We start from the raw sequence: 19,000 nt of genomic DNA, 5'->3' as shown, positions 1-19,000 counted from the left end.
ATTTGTGATTAACCTGTATTGAACAATGAAGAATCAATTTATATGCTACAAGTGCAACTGATATATATGACCTTTCCTGTGGCATATTAATTGCTTAAGGGGCTGCTAAAACTTATTTCATAAAAATTAATCATTTCAAAATTGTTAGCGTTAATCTATAGCAAAGTATTTCAAATTTTCGGAGACTTAGTAGGCAGGTATGGTCTACGAAGACTTTTGTCTTATATACATTACCCTTTACTTCAACTAGAGGGCACTAATTCTGAACAAAGAATAAATTAAGCTATGGTAGGAACACGTTTCCTTGAATTGGGGCGTGAATGTAGATTCAAGTCATTGAGCGTAACTCTACAAACACGCATCAGCTTTTCCACCCTCAAGAGCCATGAGACAAAGACCCATTCTATGAATACGTCCATGCACACGTACCAACCCTCTTTATTATGACTTCACCCATGTTGACATAGTTTAACACTTTTTTGGGCTCAAATTAGTTACTTAATTAAGATGATATTCACCATCTTGATCATTTAAGGGAGGTCACATTTGCAAGCCCAAAAACCCTCCACACAAGATAGAGTACTTTAGATCAAAGAGTAATTTGGCAATTACACTATTCTCATACCATTGATTGGAAGGCTCTTCGTATCCTCAGCCTAAAATATCTGGGATTTTTTATTTAAATAATAATGATATTATTATTTAAAAATATATATTTAAAAAAAATAGTATTTTGTAACATATTTGCAAATACATGACATTTTTAAAAATCATTTTTTAAAAAAACTATTTCACTTGCACCACCATCATTTAAAAAATAAAAATAAAAAATTAAAGAAAAATGATTTTCTTGTTGATGGATATCTTGTATTTCATCTCTTTTCTTTTTTCATATTTCCAGTAAAATCATTATTTTAAAATGGGACATTGATATGAATATAATTTATAATTTTATATCAAGATCACTTCAATAGGAAATTTTAATATTAGGAGTAATCTTTTAATTATAAATAAATAAATAAATAAATATATATATAATTATATAATTTTAAAATTATTCTTTTTAATTACTTTTAAGCTTAAAACTTACATATTCCAATTATTGGTTCAAAAAATAAATTCCATAAATATAATTAGAGTGAGATTGTTACTTCAAGGTATAAAAGTGCAATTAGTATTTCATAAATTACCAAAGTTTCAAAATATTTTTTTCAATTGCTACCAATAAATATTTATCAAAGAGAGTAATATAAATTATGAGTGACAAAGTTTGATCTCTACAATTCTCAAACTTGGACATGCTATATTTTTCATGGGATTATATTGAATATAATCATATTTGATCAAATTCACATCAATTTATAACTCATTTAATAAATAGATTATTTTTTGGTTATTCTATATAAAAAGAATTTGATCTGACTTAACCTATTTAATAATTATATTGATTAATATGATTATAATCAAAATCGATTTGTATTTGATTCGTATAAAAGTCAATTTTAAAATAAATTAATAAATCACTTAAGTTATAAACATATTGAGAGTTGGGAGATATTCATTTTAATTTAATCAAGACCAAATTATTAAACGAATCATACTTTTCGTGTTGTATTTAGGTTAACTTAATACGTCAAGTATTTGAATTTTAAAATAACACGAACACACCCACCAACACAAATTACAAATATCAAAAATCATATTTATGATAATCTTACCCCATAAATCATATATAATTCACAAAATTTTGAAACTTCAATCCATTCTTTATATTTAATATAAATTGCTTCGTGATATATCAATTTCCACCATAGCAAGGATAGCACCAAAATCAATAATCTAACTTATTTAAAACAAAAGTGAAGAAAAAATTATACATACCATCTGCAACACTTGAATATTATTTCAAGAATTATCATATTATATTTCATAAATCCTTCAAAAAAAAAAAAAACATTTGTTCTTAGAGTAAAAGGTACTCAGGAGACCAAATTTGAGTTGACGAAGTCATGAAGAGGATGAATCATTACCGACGACAAGGTTTTCAAAGTTCTGGCAAATGTCAAACCATATTACTTGAATGTTGATAACCTTAAAGCTTATACGTTCAAGCATTTGAATAGGGTCTGAACCAATTTCACACTGTTCTATACGTTCAAACCATGCTTTTTTCCTTTTTTAAATCGAGCAATGTTTTCCATAACAATGGAAAACAAAGAAAGTTTGTTGATGATCTAGTAGTCAAACCAGCGTGCATGAGAGCAGATTCATGGGAAGCTGCCCAAAAATGAAGTATTCCAGAAGAATTTTTGTTCCTTTTCCACACTGTTGAGCCTCATTTTCTGTCTCATCAACTCTGGCAGGAATTGAAATTGATCAGAAAAATAGGTAAGGGAAGGAAACAAAAATTTAATCTCTCTCTCTCTCTCTCTACAAAACATCTCTAGTAATTTTTGAGAAAAATGTTAAAAGTGTTTGATATTTCTTCATCTTAGATCCTTCACTATAATTTTTTATATTGGAAGAGACTGAAAAGAAAATTGTATATAAACTCAAGTACTTTGCTAAATGCACCTTCTTCTTTTTTTTACTTTTTGCTTCTTTGGTTCATAAGAAAATTTTCTCAAATTGTCAAATTCTTAAATGAATATTAAAACCATATTATTTGGTCAAAAAAATAAATGATAACATTTTAAGTACTTTAAAAATGGATTATAATATTTTTAAAATAATGTTTAATTTAATTTAAAATAGATATTAAAATATAAAAAATAAACATAAAAGGAATGTATAATAATTTTTTAAATCAACGATGCAATGATAAATTTTCAAAATAGTTATATTGATAATAAAAAACACAAATCAAGTATTTAAAATAATAATAATAATAATAATAATAATAATATTTTAATAGAAACTATAAATTTTATTTTGCTATTAAAATAAATAATAATATTTTACAAACTGATAATGGGTAGTAAATTCTTCATTTAAAATGAATTCTTTACAATTCATTTTTTTAAATATGTAAATAAATGGAGCTTTTTCATTCCACATGGACATTTACTTCCTAACAACTAAAAATGTATTTTGCTCTATCTTGGTCTAGCTATCAATTATAGAGTTAATTATTGACCCAATTTTGAGTTTTAAACTATTTTTAAAAATTACTAGGCTTATTAATTGAAGAAAATAAAGGTAGTAGTTTTTTTCTTGATTTAGAATCTATTTTCCTCAAAAAAAAATCTAAAAAAAAATTATAATTATATGCGAAGGAGAAATTAGCTTACTCATTTTGGACTAGTTTGGTCCAAAAAATTATGATATTAATTAGTTGGCTTAATTTTTTCATTCTAGACTATTTTAAAAAATTATTAACTTGGTTAATGAATCAAATACATTAAGTTTTGCTTGAATTTGAGTTGGTTTACCTCAAGATAACATTTTTAAAAATATTATTATATGTAGAAGAGAAACCAAAATTGTCATTCTTGACTAATTTTGGGATTAATTCACTCAAATTTTTATTTCCAACCCATTTTTAAAAGTTATTAGACATGTTGAACCTAAGCATTAATTAAGTATCGGTTGATTTGAAGTTTATTATCGATTCATGCATGAACAAAAAGTATATAATACATATTTGTTTGCATTTACTCATATCCAAATACAATTTTTGCACAAGAGTGGGTGATCTGAAGAAATAAAAGCTTAATACAAATGCAATGCAATAATTTTAAATAAATAGAAAGTAGAAAAAGAGGAAAAAAAAAAAACTGCAAAATAGTAATTTTATCATAATTTGACGGTCGCTTACATCCACTCCTAACTTCTTCCTTACCTTGAAATTATTTCCATTAATTCAAAAGTCCCTTCAACAGAAGCTCTTCTAATAAACCATTACAACACACAAAGTGTTCTTCCAACATTGTAGATCACTTTCACTAGGAAATGAGGAAAGGACATATAGGTGATAAATTGAAGAGGTAACTATAATCAATTGAAGTGTAAAAATAAAATTGTTAAGTTCTAGTAGTGCAATCAATGAAGTTAAAACTCTCTCACAATAATTACAAATGAATAAATAAAACTTAAAAACCATTTATATCATGTTTGGGTAAAAACTAAGGGCGTTACTTGGGCGGATTCAACCCAACCCAACCCAACTTGATTTTAGGAAGGCTTGGGTGGCCTCTTTTGGAATTTGATTTCAGCTTGGGCGAGGACATCAAGCAACACAAATCCATCTTCAACCTGAATTGAGTTTTTAATAGTTTTAATTAAATATTTATAATATATTGTATGATATTATATAGTGGTGAAAGGTACACCAAGGCGAAAGGTGACTCAGGCTAGGGTGTGCCTCGCCTATAGTCAGGCGTTGTAATTTGTGATATTTTATATTTTATTATGTAATTTGTGATATTTAAACTTTAATTAATTGTATGAATTTAATTAATACTTAAAAATTTTATCTTATATAAAAACAGAGATTAATTTCTTAAGTATTAGAACTAAGTAATTTATTTATGGGCAAGCTTTCTTTTGGCTTACTAATATATTATACAATTTTTTTTGTATTTTTTCCTTAGTGTGACTTAACTAACCCACATCACCTGTCCAATCTGACAAACCCGAACTTGCGAAAAAGGTTTAAGTTAAGATTAGGTTGGACAACTCAAGTTACAAATCAGGTTGAGTTGGACTTGAAATAGATGTGATTTATTCTTAAGTTACGACCTAACTTGCCAAAGTTGCACCTTTATCATAAACTAGCCATTATGGAGCAACATTTAATGAATCAATCAAGTACCCGATTAACCACCAAACTAACCATTAGTATTTAATGCATTTTATGGGTGATTATTGCAAGCTAAACAACCTGACCAATCAGCCACCCGAACGACTAATCATTTGACTAGTCATTATCAAGAGAGCATTTTAGAGGCTTTAGGAAAATGGGTTATCGATTGACTCCCCAATCAATCGCTCAAGCAACTTTGATCAAAATATGACATGCTTGAGTGTCCCAAGCAATTTGCATTTCCTGTTCTTATGTGTAGCATTTTTAGAAAACCCTTGAGTTAAAATATATATATATATATTAAGAAATTCCTGGTTCTCAAAAATTTGTAAGATAGGGTTGGAAAAATATAGAATTTCATTAGCTTGCAAAAAATATTATACTTCTTCATTCAATTCTTCATTTATGCTTATGAACAATCAATGTCCAATCAATGTCCAGGAGGACAACAGCCAGGGTGAATGGGTGTATTTAAAAATTATAATATAAAGAATAAAATTTATTAACCCAATTTTAAACCTACTAGATATCAAGGGTAATTGACATAATTAAAATACTTAAATGATCAAACAAGTATGCAAGGGACACGAGAATTTTTTACATGGAAAACTTCTACATTAACTGTGGAGATAAAAAATCACGAAGTCTAAGACTTCAAATCTAAATCTACTATATGAATCAAGTCATACAGATTTATCTAATAGTTTTACCCTAAAAATTTACTTTCCAACACTTACAACTTGATTAAATTTTATGACGCGACAATTTCCAATTATTCTAATGAATACATCTTAACCTCACTAAAAGGATACAAGTCTTCAAAGAACCTAAGATTCAGCACTATGAATCTTTTTTAAGATATTGGGAATGGTAGGACAACCTAGGTTGAATCTCTCTCAATGTGTTTCAAAAAAAAATACATTTAGGTAGGGTTTATATAGTAAAAAAACCTAATGGGATTGGAATCAATTTAAAAATCATATTTTATTATTCGAAAATAATGTGTGTTACGTTTTGTTTCTGTATGTACTAACCCTGTTCAAGAATATACTATGTCTTATTCACTACATCAACTGTTAAGGAAATATTTTCCGTTCCTTTAATGAGTTTACTAATTCCTTCAAATTTTTTAACTAGGTAAACAAACTTCAAATCAAATAATCCTTAATACACCAAATTAGTTAATTGAGTCTAGTGATTTCTAAAAATAAGTTGGAACTAAAAAAAATTAAGTTAATACTAAAATTTCCCAAATCAAAATTAGTCTAAAATCATAATATAGGTTTCTCTTTTCTATGTGTTTTTAAAACTGTATCACTGATTAGAAAACCAACTAAGCAAAACTTAATGCATATGAGTCTAATAATTTTTAAAAGTAATTTACAACTAAAAAAATTGAGTTAATTAATATTAAATTTTCCTAGACTAAAACTAGTATAAAACAATAATGTCAATTTTTTCTTTGTACACAATTATATTTTTCTAAATTTTTTTAGTAAGAAAAATAACTCCAAAACAAACAAACTTGATGTATTGGATTCTTTAACCAACCTAATATATTTTTAAAATAATTTGAAACTCAAAGTTAAGTCAATTTATATTATAATTTGCTAAATTAGATAGATCATAATACATTTTCAGTTATTATGAAGTAATTGTCTAGTATAATAGAAAAAAAAACATAATTATTTATATATTTAAAAAATTAATTGTACTCGTTTTTATAATTTATTTTAAAATAAAATATGATTAAGAATTATTATTTTTAAGATATTATAATTTATTTTTAACCAAAATATAATTTATTGTTTTATTAAATATTAATATTCTTATTTTATAATTTATATTAAAATATTATTGTTCCTTCTAAAAAAAAATCCGTGTTGGTGAGTTTATAAAAATAGATGAGAAGAGCATTAAGGGCAAGTCATTGTATATGAATATGTAGGAGCGAGTATTTGCCATTGTGGAATGTGCAAATGCATTTATTCAATATTTTTAAAAAATAAAATAAAAAATAAAAGGGCATGAAAACATATTTTTCTAATTTATTCACATCAAGCCAAAGAATTTGAAAAGTCTTTTTCCCTTTTTGGTCTCACTTTTGTAGAGCTAAAGTCCATATTACCATGTACATCACATTTTTTGTTGTTAAAAAAATCTATATACCAATAGTGCAAAATTTCACAAACAAGTCTTCCAATCTAATTTAATTAATTTTCTCTTTTCTAGCATAAAAGTAAATCAAGTGACATAAACTTGATGAAACACATGAGCAAAGTGTCTCAAATTTCTATTAAGAATGTACTTCTTTTTCTAAAAGGAATATTACATAGGATATTTTCTAATTTTATATGTGATTGTAATTAGATTCTTTATCAAATAAGAAAAACTAGTGGGAATCTCTCTATAAATATTCTAAGTTATGAGAAGAAAAAATCATGAAAGTGAAATATGTGAGGAATAGTAAGAGACACGTAGTGAAGTAAGGAGGCTCATTAGGGTGTAAATATGAGAAAGAGTAAGAAACACCTAGTGGAGTAAAATGGCTCATGGTACATGATGGAGATACAAAGGGATCTAGTAATTATATCTATTTTGTCATTTATAATATTTTTTATTGTATAATATAATGTTTTCTCTCATTCGTGGAGGTAGGTATGATTGGTTGAACCAAGATTAAAATCTCGTGTACCTTTTGTGTGGTTTGTTTTATTTTTTATGTTATTCCTTTAATATGTTTACATTGACGCTTCTGGTGACATAGCAAGTGGTATCAAAGCATTAGTTGAAAGATATCTAGGAGAGCCTTGGTTGAAAATGCCTCAAACCTTATTTGAAGATTTTGGGATGAACAAAAAGATTATAGCACAAAAAAAAAAAATTACAAAAAGAATTTTAGTTGAAGGTCAAGGAAGAATGAGAAATACCTAGTAGAGAAAAATAACTCATGGTACATGTCACGACCTCACTCTTTACTCGATATTGTCTGATTCAGGGCTATAGTGGCGCACACACGGCCCTCCAATCGGCCCTGGCTTTGTTTCTTTATTATGCTTACACCCTTAAGAAAAAGTTTCAACAATGTGTTGTAAAAGCCTTTCATATATGGCTCTTCCTCATTCACTCCATGAGCGATGTAGGACACTACAATTCCCCCCTCCTCCAGAATGCCCAACGTCCTCATCGGCACCCTTCCAATTGGAGATCAACCTCTAATACCATTCTATCATAACCCCACTTTCCACCCAATATTGTCTGGTTCAGGGTTGCAATGGCGCACACACGGTCCACCAGTCTGCCCTAATTTTGCTTCTTTGTTAGGCTTATGCCCTCAAGAAAAGGCATTGATAGTGTGTTGTGAAAGCATTCTATATATGGATCTTCTACATTCACTCCCTCGACGATGTGAGACACTACAATAAAAATTTTGGACCATTTTTCAATTTGTGCATGTCATCCTTGCGTAGGGACTTCTCTACATCATTCCAATTTTATCGAATATTCTTTACGTCCTTGAGTTCTAAGGAGACAAAAATCAAAGCCTGGTGGATGAATAGGGACTGCATGATCAGAGCATGATTAACAACTTGATGATTTGAGGATTTGTTTAACCCTATAAGGGGTGTCTATTTGTTTGGGCCCACTATCCTATGCAACACAACAAGCACGTTGTGTCTACATAAGGGATGTTTGTGATATTTCACATCGGATATGAGAGAGTTTTTAACACTATATAAGTATAAACTCCTCTTAACCCTATAAACATGTTTTAAAGTTATAAGGGCTTCTTTAAGCCCAAAACGGATAATATCTACATGATTGGGTATAGGTAGTTACAAATGGTATCAAAGCTAATCTTCGACCCTAGTGTGAGGGTTTGTTTGGTCCCATGAGGGGTGTTTGTCTATTTGGCCCTACTATCCCATGAGACATAATGAGGATGTAGTGTCTACCTAGGAAGGTGTTTGTGATATTCCACATCAAATAAGAGATAAATTAGCTTTTGGTGTTATATAAGTATGGACTCCTCTTAACCTTGTAGATGTGTTTTAAAGTTGTGAGGGTCTTTTTGGGCCTAGAGCAAACAATATATATACAATTGGTATGGATCGTTACAATACAAAGTAAAAATACAAAGGGATTCAATAGTTGTATCTATTTTTTTTTTTTTTTTTTTTGTAATATTCTCTATCATATAATGAAACATTCTCTCTCATCTATAAAGGTATGCATAATTGGTCGAATCATGTTAAATTCTCATATACCTTTTGTGTGGTTTGCTTTATTTTTTGTATTCTTCCTTTAATATGTTTACATTAACACTTCCATTGACACAACAAGTGGTATTAGAGCTTCAATATACTCAACACTTGTGTAAGGCTAAAGTCCATATTACCATGTACATCACATTTTTTGTTGTCTAATAAAAAATGGATATACCATTAATGCAAAATATCACAAACAAAGTCTTACCGGTCAAATTTAATTAATCTTCTCTTTTCTAGCATAAAAGTAAATCAAGTGACATAAACTTGGATGAAATACATGAGCAAAAGTCTGGTAAAACACACCCATGAATGCAAAAGAAGGATGTGATGAGGACGGCAAATTAAGCAGCAAACAACCAGCAAATATGATACTAGTTTTTCTTTTTATTGTCATGGATCATAACACGTACAAACTTCATTAAGGTACAAAATGTGAGTAGTGGAAAACTATACACAAAATACCTACAAGTAATTCAATATGTAATTATACTATAATTTTTTCCACTCACTGTGGAAGCAAACACACAAACTTTATACAACTACAAAAGCGAAAAATGCATGGTCTGGATATTCAGTTTATTCCTAAGGTCTTAAAAAAGATACTTGTACATATATAATTCTGGGTTAATGACTTGTAAGAATTTTGAGGTTGGTGGTGGTCATGCATGGTGAGTTACTTCACCAAACGTTTAGTACTCAGTAGCCATGACAACCGGAGGACTGGGACTGTGGTGTGCACTAGGGGGAGGCATGGCATGACCTGCAAGCTTCCTTCCATTGGGGCAAGGTGGAGCATTTTCGGGGATATAGCTGCATGAACTTGGTCCCGAAGAAGGGACAGGACCTGAAAGCATAGATTGCAAAGGAACAATCCTCATCTTCATCCACTCTTCTTTCTCTCCATCAAGAACCCGAATAGCACTATGTGGTTTGACACTCAGAACAAAGACGAGGGCTGTGACAGCTAAAACAACGTTGAGAAACCTCATGATCGATCTTGGTTGGGTTAAGCTACCAAAGAGGGGATGAGACCAACAATTAAGTTGATCGGATAATAAGCATATGAGAGGTGAACTATCATAGGTTATATATATTTACATGTGTGATAGCTAGCTAGGTTTGAAGGGTGTTTTTGGCTCTTGGACATTAGGGTTTCGCTATAGGAAACTAGAAATTGAATGGGTCTAAAGGAAGAAACTACTTAGAATTAATTGAATGGGAAAATTATATTTCTAAGCAAGTAAAGTACCAAGTCATTTTTCTCATGTTCCCCACCAAGTTCATGCACAACAGCCGCCAAGATTCATTTCCAAAACACCCTTTCTACACGAAATTCATTTTCAAACCTTGTTAACACGAAAAATTCACAAGCCGCAATCTACTTCATATTTTGTAAGTCTAATATTGTTAGGTAGATTGACCAAATCTCCTCATTTGTGGGCCTTGATGTTAGGTTACATACGAAGTAGGAAAGCGTTTACTTGGGGGTCAATGTTAGGGGTCCTGGAGATTCTCAAGCTTTTACGAGACACGCTGAGAAAAAGAATTCAAATCTTGAGTCACATGCCTAACCCTTTAAATTTCCCATGGAGACAGAGACAAAGGGACTGGGTCCAAGTGGGGTATGCATGCAGACAAGTATGTGTGTGAAGCCATTTTCTTGGTTGATTCACGTGAACAACATATATAGACAACAAAGGAGGATTAGAATTTAGGTCTACTCGAAAATCATCCCCATCCTAAATCAAAGTCCTTTTTGATGAGTAAAGTTTGAAACCAACGTTAAAAAGAAAGAAGAAAAAAGCAAAACAAAATAAATTTGAAACACCGGAAAAAGAAGACTTTTTTCTTAATTTGCTTTGAGTAACATATGAACATAGTTTTTTTGTTCTTTTTTATTATTATGAATCATTATGGTTGTCAAATGTAAGACATGTATGCTAAATTGGAATGATAAATTCAATGGTATCGAGATGGTATCTAACAAAGATGTAATACGGGTTATTAAAACAGTATACATTCAAATAAATTTAATTAAGATATAAATAAATGAGATCAAATATAAACAATTGAAATTAAAGTATAAAAAATAAAAACTTAGATATATATATACAATGATATAAAATATGATATGTAAAATGTATAATTACTCTATATTTTTATATAATTATTTTTTTAAAACAATCATCAAAAAATAAAAATAATATAAAACAATTAAAATATATCCTTTCAAAATACTCTATTTTATGTTTTTAAAAACAAAAAATAAAAAATAATTTTTCAATGTCAAATATGTTTTCCCCTTATTTTATTTTGAAGAATAAAAAATTATTTTCAAAAACACTTACCAAACAAGCGAGTTTTAATTTTATGAAATGACATCTAAATTAATATTATGAAATATATTATTCAAAAGACTTGTTTACTACCTTGAAAAAACAAGAATTAAAGCCAATAGGAGTTTGCATACCTGCTTAAAGTTTAGAGGTTGATGTGATTCATATGGAAGCCGCCACAAAAAGTTCTTCCCAACCCACGTGACTCATCAAGATGTTAATATGAAAGCCATAAGGGATGCTTCCCATTAAAGTCATGTTTGGCGTCTTGTGGTGAAAATCACATCGTGTTATGGTTTTGCTTTAAATAATTTCTTTTTTTTTCTTTTTTCTTTTTTTTGGCTTCACCAAAAAGCTGAAATTAGAGTCAAAGTAATTATTTCAGAAAAGACAATATCAATATGATGCGTGTTTATTTAAATCTAATATAAATCAACTTCTTATGGATTGTAACTTGTAAGCCAACAAAAATTCCACAAAAAAATAATATTATTTTAACTTTCATGTTATACTTTTAAATTAATTTCTCTTAAAAAATATAAAGTAATATTAATTTTTACATGTAAAAAAATAAAGTGATTGTATGGAATTATTTATATTTTTAAATAGATTTAAAAATCATTATCTATTTTTTAATACCTTAATTTTGTTAAACAATTTTTAGAAATTATTATCTCTTTGAAATAAGTTTCAAAAAAAAATTATATCTTATATAATACTTACTATTATTTTTTATTTTTAAAATTTGAAAACAAAAATTGTGTCCAAACCACACCTTAACATTTTTAATGTTAATATTAATATTATTTTATTAAAATTATATCTTTTAATACAACCCATGGCCAAAGCCAAAAAAAAAAATTATTACAAATGTGGCATAAATTTGAAATCTAACTTATTTTACTTTAAAAATACTTTAATATATATGAAATCATATATATAATCATACACCATTTAAGTAATTAGAAAAATGTTTAGAAGATAAATTTTATACTAAATTCAAAAAGAATATACAACTCAATGGATAAAAGGACTACATTTGATTAAGAAAACACTTAGAAGTATTTATTTTTTTTCAGTTTTTACTAAAAATAATTTATTTTCAGACTTTAAATTATTTATTTTTCTTTTTCTTTTTTATAACTTATTATAAACTTTTTATTAAATAGAGAAAACTAAAATATTTAGTTTTTTTCTAAATAAAAATGTAACATATTAGTTTTTCTTTACTTTTTAATACTAAATAAAAATAAAATATTTTTAAAGCAAACAATCTAATACTTAATATTATTAAACATTATTTAATTTTAAGTTGTAATTAGAATTAAGTAAAATAAAATAAAATGAACATCATCTTAAAAAATATTTATTTTTTTAATTGAATAAAAAAGACAAAAAAAAAATATTTTATTTTTCCTATTCACTTAAAAATAACATGTTGATGTGAATCAGGACAACTACACTCAACGATAACAAATTCATTTTAATTATATTGATCATTAAACATAAATTACTTTTAACTTAATATAAAAAAAAAAGTCAAATTGACTAGTACGAAAATTTAATTAATCCCATATTAGACCTCTACGCCAAAACAAAGAGATCCTTTGTTACCTTCTTACAAGAAGATGATATATTTATTGGAAATGCATATATAAAATTATATAGGTTGTTTACTTTTGTTTGTAATAATAAATATGAAATATGAAATATAAAATATTTTTTCACGACATATAAAATAAGATACGTTAATGATTACTTGCCTGATGAAGAAAGGGCGGTGCCCATCTACATAAAGTATAAATTTTGTACTATATTATTATTGTAAAATTATATTTTAATTAATACTTAGATACACCGCCTCACATGCAATTTGTTCTCAGATGTGAATTAATAAATTAAAAGATAATTGAATATCACAAAGTATGATACCATATCGACTTTGTTTATTCCACAATTTTAAATTGAAGAAGAATAAATGTCGTGATATTGTTAGCATTTTGGACCACCACGGTAGAATAAGTCCCTGATTTTTGTCTCAAGTTGCAGACTCTCGCTCTCTCTCTCTCCTGACATCTGAGCAGTGAGCTGGAAACTTAGAAGCGTGTGGAGTTAGCATACCAAGAAAGGTATAACCTTGAGCCTCAAAGCCCTCTCTCTTCTCTTTTAATATTGTGTTTTGTGGAGTTATGGATACAATGTAACAGATAGGAGAGAAGGAAAGGGAGAAGAAAAGTAAAGTAGAGCAATTTGTAGCAGTGGGGGCAGTGCAGAGAAGATCAGAGGAAGGATGCAGCAACACCTTATGCAGATGCAGCCTATGATGGCAGGAAGCCATAACCTCAGCAGCATCACTACTGATCACATCCAACAGGTCTCTCTCTCTCTCCCCACATTTGTCTGTTTACTAGCCACTGTACCGCTTCCCTGTTCATGGGTATTTGTTTTTTCCATCTTTCTTGATTTTACTTGCATGGGTTTTATATTTAATCCATTTGTTTGGAATTTTTTGCTTGATTCATTCATGGGTCTGCTCTCGGCTGCTTCTTTATCCATTCGGTGATTGGATTGAAGAGGAAATATTTGGTCTTGTGGGTGGTTTGGTGGTCCAGGCTATTTCCATTGCTTATTAAACATGAGTTCATGGGTTTTATTTTTTTAGTTACTGTTCTTTGCTTCAGAGTTTGATGCTTCCCATATTCACTTTTTAATACTTGGTTTTCAACCTGTTCTCTTTTTTTTTTTTTTCCTACATCAATTTGAAGAGGTATATGTGGCTTTATCGTAATTTTGCTTGTTCTTGTAGTTCCTTTATGTGCTTTCTTTTAGGGATTTTGCATGTCTATGTTCTGTATTGTAGTTTCTGGGACCCTAACGGAATGATCAATATCAATAAGCCAGAAGGGATCTGTAATGGGGGTTGTTTTTGTATGTGTGTAAGTGTTTCTCTGAATACCAGAATGTCTTATCAATCACTCAACAAAAACAGAATCATTTTAAAAATTGAAGTGAAGGCGAGATCATATTCATGGACCTGGACCTAATTAGTTTCTAGGGCTTCATCAAACATGAAAGTAATTGATTACATCCCAGCTCTAAAATGAAAATGAAAATGAAAAATTTGTATAAAATAAAAATTAGGAGACGTTTGATTGCATGAAATTTGGAGCCTGGAATGGGAATTCTAGGTCCCAAATCCACTCCTTGGGTTCTGTATTGTCAGTGGGTTAGGAGCTGGATCTAAATTCCATAAACCCCAAATCAACAAGACATTTCCACACTGAAAGCAAGATTATTTTGAATAGCACATATAGTTTGCTTGTTAAATGCTGATCATAACAACTGGACCTACTGTTCTCCCTTCCAGTTATTCAAATCTTCCCTCATATTGCGATGATAGATTCCACAACAGATCTAATTGCTCTGGTAAGAGAGCCTGTCAAAGCCATCTTATCATTTGTTTGCCTATGGAAGAGGGTGGCTAGGGATTAGACATCTTATATAATGAATCAAACTCTTTTAGGCAAGTTAGTTTGGAGATTGCTATTTGATCGAGATGATAAAGAGTTGATTTGATAATGTGTTATTCGTGGAATGTGCACTATTTTAAGCTTGCACTAACTTGAAGTTACTGGTCAATGGCAGATCGTTCACCAACATAAACTTCTATTCATATTTTAATAATGTGACTAAAAATCTGCCCCCTGTCTATGGTTTTGAGTTTGAAACATTCATGAGCCTTAGATTGTGTTAATTATTTTTTATTTTTTTTGATAGGTCTTAGATTGTGTTAATTATTGAACACTTGGTATTTTAATTAATAAAATTCTTTTGCAAGTGTTAGTACAAAGTAATATCTGCAGCAGCATCCAAGGCCCTATAGATAATCCAGTTATGCGTGACTTCATGTTTTTTAAGTGATGCCCGATGGCAAGACAGACAACAGCTTTAAAAGTATCTTTGAGCATATGGAGAATTTCCTTTATGATTTCTTACTCTTAGAGCATGATATACGTTATGGGATTGGAGCCCAAATCCTAACAGGTTTGGCTTTGAGGAAAATTGGTTGTCCAATATGGCATCTGAGATTTAACCATCGCAGTTTATTGTGAAGAAAGAACATGGAAGCCCTTTGTATGTTCTTGTTCCAAAGCCCTTCATCCATGCATTTTGGATTTCAGGGATGCTTCCCTTGCTCTAATATATTGAACACGATATATGTATATACTGAACCAATTGCTATGCTGTAGATTAATTTTTATATTGTTATTGATTACCTTTTATATTATTGATTGTATAGGCTTATTCATGTTGTATGCTGGTTTTGTATGTGCAGTACTTAGATGAGAACAAGTCATTGATTTTGAAAATCCTTGAGAGCCAAAATTCAGGGAAACTCAGTGAATGTGCAGAGTAAGTGTCCCTTCATTTATTTTAATTGCTATAAGTTGCTCTTGGAATGTATATCTTTACCCATGAAGATGATGCTTCTCATTCAGCTGACACTGACTTTCTTTCCTTCTGTTTCTACTTCACATGGAAGAACATGATTGATTATGACAATTCTCCTGCAATTTGTCTCCATCTGTCCTTTTTTTGGATTTTTTTTCCATTGAAATACAAAAATTCAAGCTTTGCATTTCTTTTGTCATGCCTTATTTATGTGTTAAGGAAGTTCTTTTGTGATGGGTTTAGTTTTTCTTCATGTATATCATGATGCATCTACTTCTCACATTCCTTGTGTTAAAGTCTAATCAGCTGCACATCAGTTCATGAGCAGACATCCAAATCACTGCTAGTGTACATTTAGTCTGGAAGGTATCATCCTGGGATCCACAAAAATGTAGTCCCTGTGGTTTTCATCTCTATCACTTCAACTATCACAAACCTTGTTCCTAATGCACTTACCATCTGAACTTTACTAATTATGACAGAACAACACTTGAATCTAGGGCCTAAAATTTTGATATTGTGTGATAACTAACATAAAAGCATCATATTAGTAATTCGGATTGAATACATTAGTTAATATTGAGCTTATTGAAAAACCTAGGTGTAGTAGGGTAACACCCAGAGGGGGATGAATGAGTGGATTTAAAAATTTTCTTAAATGGGTGTATTGAACTTATTGATTTTGCAGATGTTTGTTGGAAATTCTTTTTTGATTGAAATTAGTGTGTGATGCTGAAAATTCAATCCTCCTATGTCGTCATTGTTGTTATTCATTATCCTTCTTTTGCAACAGAGGAATACTTAACTGAATTCCACATTACATGTAGGGGAGTGGCTTTTGCTTCCTATTTGGATGCACTTTATTCCTAGTTTTTTCATGATAATGTAGTGCTCAGCATTTGCTGCTGAAATGTTGTATGTCAGAAAATAAAATAAATTGTGGAAACTTAAAACTGTCAACCACCCAAAATGGTTGCAAGATTCCAAGGTTTCTTTTCTTTCCTTCAATCTTCTCAGCAGTCCAATGAAAATATTCTTTTCTTCCATTCAATGTCCAATCAAATATTTTGAGTAAATTTGTTTCCCCAATGTGGATGGAGAAACATGTTTCATTCTTTGAAAACCAGGAGAAGAGGAAAGAACAAAATCCTCTGGATGTTCTGAGTTCAACAGATGCAATTATATAGCTAAATGACACCCCATGTGGTTTAATTTCTGCTGCAATAGTTTACACAACTTTGCATGTGATTAGAATAGTATTGTCTCTCCAAAGAAATTCATTTCAAAGGAGTCCCTTAATTCTTATCTAATTTGGTAGGAACCAAGCAAGACTTCAGCGAAACCTTATGTACCTTGCTGCAATTGCTGATTGCCAACCACAACCGCCATCCCTGCAGGCTCAGGTAAAGTTGCTCATTTGCCAAATTTGTCTGTGCACTCTACATATAAGATGATATTAGTTTCATTTGTTATGGTGGGTATCTTGGCCCTCCCAATGTTAGATTCCTCTTGTTATATTGGAGGAATAGGCCTTTGTCATGTTGAGACAAATTTGTTGTTCTTTTCCTGAGTTCATAACTTCATATACAGAGGAAAATTAGGAGTATATATAAGCACCGAAGAACAGAAAGTGTATATATCACTTTTCACATAAGCAAAACTACCAAGTAGAGATACAAAAGTCACTCTTCACAATTGGCCGATACTTGCCAGTGCAACTCCCCTACCCCCACAATCCAACCAATAAGAACCCCGATGTGGTGAATTTGTGTGTGTGTGTTGGGGGGAGGAGGGGTGGGTGTTGGCAGCTGGTTTGTCCTCCTTCTTTGGTGTACAAAAGAAGTTCATTAATAGGCTCAAATGCAGGACCTTGATTGAGTTTGGTTAAATAACCCTACTAAACATGGGAATTTTCTGGTGATGTCACCCTCTAATGTTTGTAAATACAGAGGGAGCAAAGTGGGGGAAGTCCGTGTGGGCTCACCAATGAACTAGGGCACCCTCCCCCACCATATATTAATAATACTGGCACTAAAAAGAGATTGGTTTCAATATTCAGAAACTGGAGAAATAAGAAATATCCATATTTAAGGGCATTGCAGTAACTCTGCAGAACTGGTTGTTTAATTTCACCAGTAGGTGGTTGGTTATGACAATTACTTGTCTTTGGTGCGTGAGATTTAGCATTAAGCCTTATTAGGAGGTACAGGAAGTATTTCATTTGTTCATTGAAGTTTCTAATTCTGAATTGAGATGATTTGGGAAAGTAGGCTTCAATATACTACCCTAACTATGCCTGCAGGGGGGCAATTACTTTCTATTGTCACTACAAAATTCTTAAAAGTGTTTGTTTCTTTTGCAACAAGAATTCAATGGATGGAACAGAAACACAACAAAAAGGGAAACAAGGAAAATATGGTGGCAGTTAGGTTTTCTCAGCGTATTGATTACTTTTGAGATTTTGTTCTGCAGTTTTCCCCCAATATGGTCATGCAACCAGGAGTCAACTACATGCAGCACCAACAATCCCAACAGATGATGCCACAGTCACTAATGGCAGCCCGAGCACCGATGTTGTATGCTCAGCAGCATCCATATTTGGCATTGCAGCAGCAACAAGCTCTACAAAGCCAGCTTGGCATGAGCTCCACTGGAATGGGTGGAATCCACATGCTACAAAGTGAACCTAATGTTGGAGGGAATGGGACTGGAGCCTTTTCCGATCTTGGTCGCAGCATGACTGGGGAGGGCTTGTCGGCTGTGAGCAGGGGACTGGGTAGTGCAAGCAAGCAAGATGTGGGGAGTGTAGGCTCTGCGGAAGGTCGACGTGGCTACTTGGGAGGGCAAGGTGCAGATAAAGGAGAAGCTCTTTACTTTAAAAGTGCTGAAGAGAGGGACTGAGAGGTCAAAAAAATGCTCTGGTGTTTGGCCCCTTGTGTTTCTGAGAGGAGGTTTTGGTAATGACACACAAATCTAGTTAGCTAATGGAATTTTTGTCCTCATGACTAACGCCAATAGCGAATCTGAGGCCCTTTGGTCCCATAATGTATTAAGACATCTTGAAGACGACGGTATGTTGAGGGAATGATACGCTTAAATCTCTTCTTTTCTGCATAGTTCTGAAATCCCTTTCCATT

General features: G+C 30.9%; 1 protein-coding gene and 1 non-coding gene across 3 annotated transcripts; one reads left to right on the top strand and one right to left on the bottom strand.

Annotated features, from left to right (window-relative positions):
* Positions 1 to 8,228: 8,228 nt before the first annotated feature.
* LOC117919475 lies at positions 8,229 to 8,326 on the bottom strand. Its single transcript, XR_004652072.1, has one exon. It is a non-coding gene; the product is annotated as a U6 spliceosomal RNA (small nuclear RNA).
* Positions 8,327 to 13,441: 5,115 nt separating this feature from the next.
* On the top strand, positions 13,442 to 18,974 carry LOC117918336 (GRF1-interacting factor 1-like). Of its 2 annotated transcripts, none has more exons than XM_034834904.1 (5): positions 13,442 to 13,540; positions 13,619 to 13,785; positions 15,748 to 15,824; positions 17,182 to 17,266; positions 18,336 to 18,974. In XM_034834904.1, the coding sequence occupies exons 2-5, from the start codon at positions 13,702 to 13,704 to the stop codon at positions 18,762 to 18,764; spliced, it is 675 nt and encodes a 224-aa protein (XP_034690795.1). In that variant the 5' UTR covers positions 13,442 to 13,540; positions 13,619 to 13,701; the 3' UTR covers positions 18,765 to 18,974. The 2 variants fall into 2 exon arrangements, with proteins under 2 accessions (XP_034690795.1, XP_034690796.1); XM_034834905.1 differs by having other exon boundaries at positions 13,448 to 13,540; positions 13,631 to 13,785.
* Positions 18,975 to 19,000: the final 26 nt, after the last annotated feature.

The sequence above is a fragment of the Vitis riparia genome, chromosome 7 (assembly GCF_004353265.1).
Source record: "Vitis riparia cultivar Riparia Gloire de Montpellier isolate 1030 chromosome 7, EGFV_Vit.rip_1.0, whole genome shotgun sequence".
Lineage (NCBI taxonomy): Eukaryota > Viridiplantae > Streptophyta > Magnoliopsida > Vitales > Vitaceae > Vitis > Vitis riparia.
The sequence above is the reverse complement of the archived record's forward strand: the minus strand, read 5'-3'. Positions and strand labels throughout refer to the sequence as shown.

Bases quoted from the DNA above. Each gene is read 5' to 3' on its own strand.
- LOC117918336 (XM_034834904.1), top strand. From the start codon at position 13,702: ATGCAGCAACACCTTATGCAGATGCAGCCTATGATGGCAGGAAGCCAT. The intron at 15,825-17,181 runs GTAAGTGTCCCT...CTAATTTGGTAG, and splicing joins AAACTCAGTGAATGTGCAGA to GAACCAAGCAAGACTTCAGC. The intron at 17,267-18,335 runs GTAAAGTTGCTC...TTTGTTCTGCAG, and splicing joins CGCCATCCCTGCAGGCTCAG to TTTTCCCCCAATATGGTCAT.